At 57.4% G+C, this 7,281-nt stretch overlaps 1 protein-coding gene across 1 annotated transcript; it reads left to right on the top strand.

Moving 5' to 3' along the window:
- The first annotated feature begins 4,753 nt into the window (after positions 1-4,753).
- On the top strand, positions 4,754-6,434 carry Sfn (stratifin). Its single transcript, XM_021200400.2, has one exon. The coding sequence runs from the start codon at positions 5,260-5,262 to the stop codon at positions 6,004-6,006; it is 747 nt and encodes a 248-aa protein (XP_021056059.1). The 5' UTR covers positions 4,754-5,259; the 3' UTR covers positions 6,007-6,434.
- The last annotated feature ends 847 nt before the right edge of the window (positions 6,435-7,281 follow it).

Below are 7,281 nucleotides of genomic sequence, written 5' to 3'. Positions count from 1 at the left end.
AAAGTCACTACTGAGTCCCTTCCTTGCTCCCGAGCCCAGTGGGTCCCAGACAAAGCTGGGAAGTGGTGGGTGCCAAGGGCCACTGGGAGAAGGCTTCAGAGCCCCAGGCCACCCTGAGTGGCCCTAGGAGGTAGATAGGAAGGGGCTGGAGGGCTCCCTGACCCGCCTTTTGTTTGAGCCAGTATCTTTGTTCCCGCTTGTAATAAAGCTTCTGTTTTTAAGAGCTGATTTGCTTTGGTTTAGTTTTTGTTTGCTTTTATTTTGCTGAAACCCTGGCTTGCAGCTTAGCCTTCTTAGGTTCTTTCAGACAGGCTCGGGTCTTTCCTGGGAGCTAGAGAGCAGGCAGGCAGGCGGGCAGCCCAGTGAGCGGTGGGAACTCTGAGGAGTGGAGGGGGCTGTGGCTACACCACCTGTCTGCCTTCATCTTGTCTCCATTCTTGTGCCTCCAGGACTTGGTGCCTCCTGAGTTCTTTCCTGCTAACTTTCCACCCTGATCCCCAGTGATTGCTCAGCATGTTTGAGACAGTAGGTCCCAGTGGGAGCTTCTTGTTCCTAGTCCCAACCCAACCTCCTAGGCAGCCAGAACAGCCAGACGGATCCTAACATGGGCCCGCCTCTCTGGTATCTCCTCCAGGAGGACTCTTGTCAGGACTTTGCCATCTCCTGCACAGCCTGAGGGGAACTAACAGGCCTCTTTGCAGAGGGTTAGCTGGTAAGACCACGTCACGTGTCAGCCAGCAGTGCCCGCTCCTCACCCCTTCACCACCCCACCGTCATCGCATGCTTCACCAACCCCATGGAGTCCATCCATCTGTCCGGTGTGTGGTGTGGCCTGTGTGCTGGCAATGGCAGTTCCCAGGGCTCCGCTGCCCCAAACAGAAGGCTCTTAGCCTTGTCCCACCTCCCCCTTGGACTAGGCTTCCTTAGAACCCATGTCCTTTCTAAAAGAAGGGGTGAGGCTGGGAAGAGTGGTCTACCTGCTCTGAGGGGCCCTCAGTCGGGCCACTAACATCCGCATCCCGCTTCGCATCTCTGCCACGCTCTCGCCTGCCTGCTGTCTGCTGCCTGAGCTTTGGCCCTTTTCCGGGAGAGAAGCAGGTATCATCGTGGTAGCCCCTGACCCACTCGGGGCCCTGTAGGCTACTCATTTCCACCTATCTGTTAACCCTCTCTCTTCTCCTCCTTTGCCATCCTGCCGGGACCATCCAGTATGTGCGGGGGCTTAAGGAGCTCCTGAGGACCGCCACTCTCTGCCTCTCCAGGAGTGGCCTGGGGGGAGCCAGGCACCCGGCACCTCCACCTGCCTAACCTGTGGCCCATCTGCCACCATCTGTGCCTACAGGGTCCGTCTCGTCCCCCAGCCTGTCCTATGTGTGTGCACTCTAGAGCCTCCCCACCAACAGCGGGCAGGCGCTGGGCTCTAGTCCCGGAACCCCAACTCCTTGCTGGCCAGAGTGTAGAAAGCCATACTGCAGCCTCAGCACAATACTGTAACACTGCTGAACCTCGCCCTCCCCTCCTCCCCTCGTGCCCCTTCCCTAGATTTGTGAAGTGTGGAGTCTCTTTAGGAATCTCGCCTCGCAGCCTGCCACCAGTCAGCAGAGCCATAGGCCAGCCTAGCAGGTTCTTTCAGGGGCTAACGCTGCTGAACAAGTTTGGCAACTGCTCTAAGCACAACGGGCTTGACACTGTTCCCACGCCCCCCATCCCCCCAGTAGGATGTGGAGTGTGAGCCTGTATCCTTGGCCCCAGGCAGCAAGGGCTAGACAGCTCCATGTTCTTCCAAGGACCCAAAGGGAGGGGGTGGGGTGTCAGACCTGGGGAGATCAGCCAGCACAGGGTCTGCTCACCTGCTGTTCACTCCCTTTTGTAACAGAAATAAAGACCTCCCGCCTTCGTCTTGCCATGGCCTGGAGTGTGTTGGGCCACTTTCCTTTGGGGTGCTGGGTGGGGCCTGCTCTGAGTGTGTTAGAACAACTGCCTTGTACCCCAGCATGGGAGAGTGGGGACTTGGAGAAGCCCTAAACTTGGAGAATGCTAATCCCAGGAGGGGGCTGCCAACCTCCTGTTACCAGTGGGGAGACCAAAGCCCAGGAGCAGGAAGGGACCTGCCCAAGGCCTCTCTATAAGTCAGCTGGAATGCAGCTCTGCGTGCTGACCTCATTCTGCTCTGTTTCCATAAATTCCACACCGTCTGGTACCCTAGATGGTCACAGCAGAGGGGGCTACTTCGAACAGTGTTGCCTTGGAAGAAAAAAGACAAACAGATGAATCACCTAAGCATCCTTTGCTGTCCCTTCCCAAAGGCAACGGATGCACGGCGCTGAGCCATGTAACAGGACTCTACTCACAACCAACCGAAAACCCCTCTGGTCAGACTGTTGAATTTGATCCTCCCAAAGGCAGAAATGACCTAGGAAGTTACTAGAAAAGAAAAGGTTCTGTGATCGATTCTTTCTAACTCTAATAAGAATCTAAGAATCCCTCTTGCTGCGATTGGATGCTCCAGAAAGGATGAAGAATCACACACACACACACACACACACACACACACACACACACTCTGGACCTTGTCTCCTGTCCTGCTGACTCAGGCAGCTGCTTTGGAGTCCCATGCTCTGCCAGGGCCTGCTGCCTCCTGCCTGCCCGGGCTCCTGGACTTGGGAAGTAGAAGCCTGGAGGCAAAGGGAGGCAACTGAAACAGGAACTGAGTCAGGATGTGCAGGCCGGAGCTGGTAGGGGTGTCTAAGCCTGGCTTCTGTGGAGGAGGAAGAGGGTCTAGATCGCCACCGTAAACCTCACCAGCTTCCTGGCTTCAGAGGCACAAGGAGAACACGCCCTTCTTAGACTTAGAAGAGGCTTCAAGTTTGCCAAGCCCCACCGTCAAACCTCCCAGTGTCCTGGGGTTTCCGAGTTGCCCCCAGGACTCAGGAAAGCCCAGGCCAGGCTGAGAGCCAAGGAAGGCCCTTCAGGGCTGAGGAGAATTCTCCCAACGGAAAGGGAGGAGTCAGCAGCTATTATGCCTAACAGTTTGTCAGTCTGGAGAGGAAAGAGTTTGGAGTGAGGACCCCGTCTCTTCTGTGGACACCTGGCTGACCCACAGGGTATGGAGAGTTTAGGATCTTTCCTCATTCCATAGAACCCAGCTCAGACCCAGAAACAGGGAGGGGGCGCTGAGGATGTATTCAGTCGGTAGAGTTCTTGGAACCCCTGGGTATAACCCCAGCACAGCTGCTAAAGCAAGCACAGTGGCAGTCCATCTATAGACCAGACTGGGCTAGAACTCAGATACTTGCTTCTGCCTGTTAAGTCTTAGGATTACAGATGTGCACCTGTCTATACAGGACTGGGGAATCAAACTCCATACACACTAGGCAGCGACTCTACCAACCAAGATATACTCCCAGCCTCTGTTTTTCGCCAGGGTCGGGGTAGCATGTCTCCCTTGTGGCAAAGCCAGTCACCGACTGGCATGTCTCCTGTGTGAATTTAAATGCCGAGACTCTAGCCATATACTATCATGGCCTTCCCTAACTTGATGTTTTAGTGTAGTTCTGTGTCTGTGCTGTGAGTTAGGCAAAGCATGCAAGATCTCAGGACAGAAATCCCATCTGCTTCTTGGGAAAACCCATAAAGTTAGCCAGGACCCTGAAGTCTCTCAAGAGACCCTACTCCTTGGCCCAAGCACATTCCAGCCTGTTCAGGGTTCTGGCCTACAACATCCCTCCCGGAGGCAAGGCAAGGCAAATGCTCAGACACTGAGGAGACAGGCAAGGTTGTGCAATAGTCCTGCTTCAAGGGTTAGACTAGCTGGGTCCCAGGGAGAAGCTTTAGAAGGGACTGTGAACTCCCATCTAAACTTGGAGTATGTGGTGGGACACATAAGCAGGAATATACCCTCAGTGCCTTGAAAACAGGGCCCAACCAATGGAGGTTGGGAACAAAGTGATCTCCATCTCCAAAGGAGACTTCTCTCAGGGGTCAGAGGCAGGGTCTCGAAGGGTCTTGAGAACCCCTGGGAGCCAAGTGGGGGATCTTACTGGGCTGGAATCACACACTGCCCCATAAAACAAAATGGAATGTGCCATTCCCAGCTCCTTTCCCTCAGCCCTGTCTTCCTCCCCAGGTTGCTAGCGTCCCCCCTGGGGGACCAAACTGGAACCCAGGTGGCCTGCTTCCCAGCCTCTGACGAGGTCACCTGAGTCAGGCAGGGGAGTGGGGCAGTCAAAGAGCTAGGCCCCCGCCCTCTGGGAACCCTGCCGATAGATGACATGACGACAGGCAGCTTGGAAGGGACGGGTGACCTGATGTGGAGAACCAGAGAGAAACGTCTCAGACAAGCGTCAACAGGCCACCAACTTGAAAGGGAAAATTGTGCTCTAAGGGGGAAGGTGTCCAACAAACGTATTGGGTGACTAATTACAAAGGCTGGGCTGGAGCGTCAGAGGCCGCTTGTTAAACACTTCATTAAGTGGCACCCTGAGATGCCACCTGCACATTCGGGGTGTCCATAGGGCATCTTGAGGGAGAACAAGGACCAAGGGATGGAGCTGTCTTCAGGCTGGCTCAAAAAGGAGTCTGTCTCTCACGTCCAGCTAATGCCCCCCCCCAAGAGAGCCAAAAGGAAGAGGGGACACGGAGGGGGAGGGGTTTAAGAGAGCTGGCAGCTTGTGACCTCAAGCCGATTCACCCCTTGAGACTTGATAGTCCTACCTCTACAGTCCTACAGAGCCAATTCGGGGGTTGGGGGTGTTGCATCAGATCATGGATGCTCAAGTTTTGGGGAAACTGTACAGCCCTACCTATTCATGAGTTCTCACCTGAACTGTCCCAGCTCCCTGGGCTCCGCCTGGACTAAAGCGACTCAGTGGCTGAAGTCATCCTTGACCCTGGAAGGACACCCTGAAAGACAATCTGATTTGGTAATCCAAAACGCTCCAGCCCTGAACAGCAGGGGGCAGTCTGGAGCCGAAAAGTGCCTGCGCAGGTGGGACCCGCGGCCAGGTTTCTCCTGCTGACTGTCCTAGTGACTCACACCCCCCCCCTCCCGTCCCAGCCCTTTTACCTTTAAGGTAGAGCCGGAAAGGGTGTGGCGAAGACAAGGAGGAGGCAGGGCCCAGGCCCGCCCAGACCACGCCCAACCCTTGTCAGGGCCATGCCACCCCAGCCAAAAGGCAGACCCAGAGCACGGGAGCCGCAGAACCCAGTGTTACTCTCAAGACAGCCAGTTCGCCCGCCTGTCTGTCCATCCTCGCAGTCATGGAGAGAGCCAGTCTGATCCAGAAGGCCAAGTTGGCGGAACAGGCCGAACGCTATGAGGACATGGCAGCTTTCATGAAGAGCGCCGTGGAAAAGGGCGAAGAGCTCTCCTGCGAGGAGCGGAACCTGCTCTCCGTGGCCTACAAGAACGTGGTGGGCGGCCAGAGAGCGGCCTGGAGGGTCCTGTCCAGCATCGAGCAGAAGAGCAACGAGGAGGGGTCAGAAGAGAAGGGCCCCGAGGTGAAAGAGTACCGGGAGAAGGTAGAGACGGAGCTCAGAGGTGTGTGCGACACCGTGCTCGGCCTGCTGGACTCGCACCTCATCAAAGGGGCTGGAGATGCAGAGAGCCGCGTCTTCTACCTGAAGATGAAGGGTGACTACTACCGCTACCTAGCCGAGGTGGCCACTGGCGATGACAAGAAGCGCATCATCGATTCTGCCCGGTCAGCTTACCAGGAGGCCATGGACATCAGCAAGAAGGAGATGCCGCCCACCAACCCCATCCGCCTGGGCCTGGCCCTGAACTTTTCCGTCTTTCACTACGAGATAGCCAACAGCCCCGAGGAGGCCATCTCACTGGCCAAGACCACCTTCGACGAGGCCATGGCCGACCTGCACACCCTCAGTGAGGACTCCTACAAGGACAGCACCCTCATCATGCAGCTCCTGAGAGACAACCTGACGCTGTGGACAGCCGACAGTGCTGGGGAAGAGGGCGGCGAGGCTCCGGAGGAGCCTCAGAGCTGAAGCAGCCCACCACCGCCCCGGCCCGCCTTGCCCTCCAGTCCCCAGCCTGCAGAGAGGACTAAAACGGAGTGGGACTCTGCCCTTCCCAAACCCTGAATGTTCAGCCACACCTTGGAAGGCTCCTCCGAAGGGGGTGCAGCCAAGCTGAGGTCACCAGGGCGGGGGATCTGTCTGGTGGGTGTTCCCAACCCATCCCAGCCCTGCTCTCTGCACCCCCTCCCCACTTCCCTCTGGGCCTCCCTTGGGCACCTGTTGCTTCTGGATCCGAGTAATCCAGGAGGCTCCCCACCCCTGTGGCTGAGAACTGGACTGTGGCAAGGGCTGTCTGTGTGTGAGAGATTGTGTGTGTGAGTGAGTGAGTGAGTGAGTGAGAGGGAACACGCTGGGTGTGACCATGCTACCACTCAATAAAGTTGCCCTGTGACACTTGGTCTTCTGCAGTTATTGGCGTGGGTTGAGAGTAGAATTGGAAATGAGTTAAAGAGAACCGGACTCTGAAACTCTGAGCTAGGGCTGTCCCTTGGGGCTGTCTGGGTGACCTGGAAGTGAGACGAGCCTTTGGGTCGGTGTCGGTGACCTGGAAATTTTGGGTAGGGTGACTTCAGGTGAGAGGCCACCAGGAAGTCCCCGCAGCGCTTCCGCTCAGGCCAGGTGAGCGCAATGGCAGGTCAGGAGAGCAGAGGAAAGTGGGGGCTGTGAAAGCAGGGAAGCCGCGAAGTCAGGGCGGTTTGAGCACAGTGGCCTTAGAGACGCGCTTCACGAGTGGCACTGGGGACCTCACTTTGAGAAGCGGGAAACGGTCACGTCAAGTGCTCAGATCTGAGCCGAGGGGGTGCAATCTGAGGCAGGGGCATAGTGCCTCCAATGAAACAGATCTAATAAGGGGAAGTTGCCCAAGGCCCAGGGACAAAAAGAAGCGGGCGCGAGCTGGGTGGGAAGAGCCGCAGGGAGTCCGACTGAGCAACCCACGGCCGGCGCACCCGGCAGGCAGCGACACGCACCAGCCAGCCCTGGGCAGCGCGCCGCCGTCTCCACGGCCCAATCACAGGACGAACTCTCCACAGAGCCCGCCCCCGGGACACGTTTGGCCAATGGGAGAGCGAAGGGCGAGTCCTTCCCGCCCCGCCGGCCGCGCTACCCGGCTCGAAAAGAAGAAGCTGCGGCCTGCGGAGCGCAGCGGGGCGGCGCCTTCCCGGTTTCACTCGGACAAGTTGCCACCCGCCCGACCCGGGAGCTCGTCCCCCACCCCCGGGAGCAGCGGGACAGGGCGGGGCC

Source organism: Mus pahari, chromosome 6 (genome assembly GCF_900095145.1).
Source record: "Mus pahari chromosome 6, PAHARI_EIJ_v1.1, whole genome shotgun sequence".
Classification (NCBI taxonomy): domain Eukaryota; kingdom Metazoa; phylum Chordata; class Mammalia; order Rodentia; family Muridae; genus Mus; species Mus pahari.
This window is presented reverse-complemented; position numbering and strand designations above follow the sequence as displayed.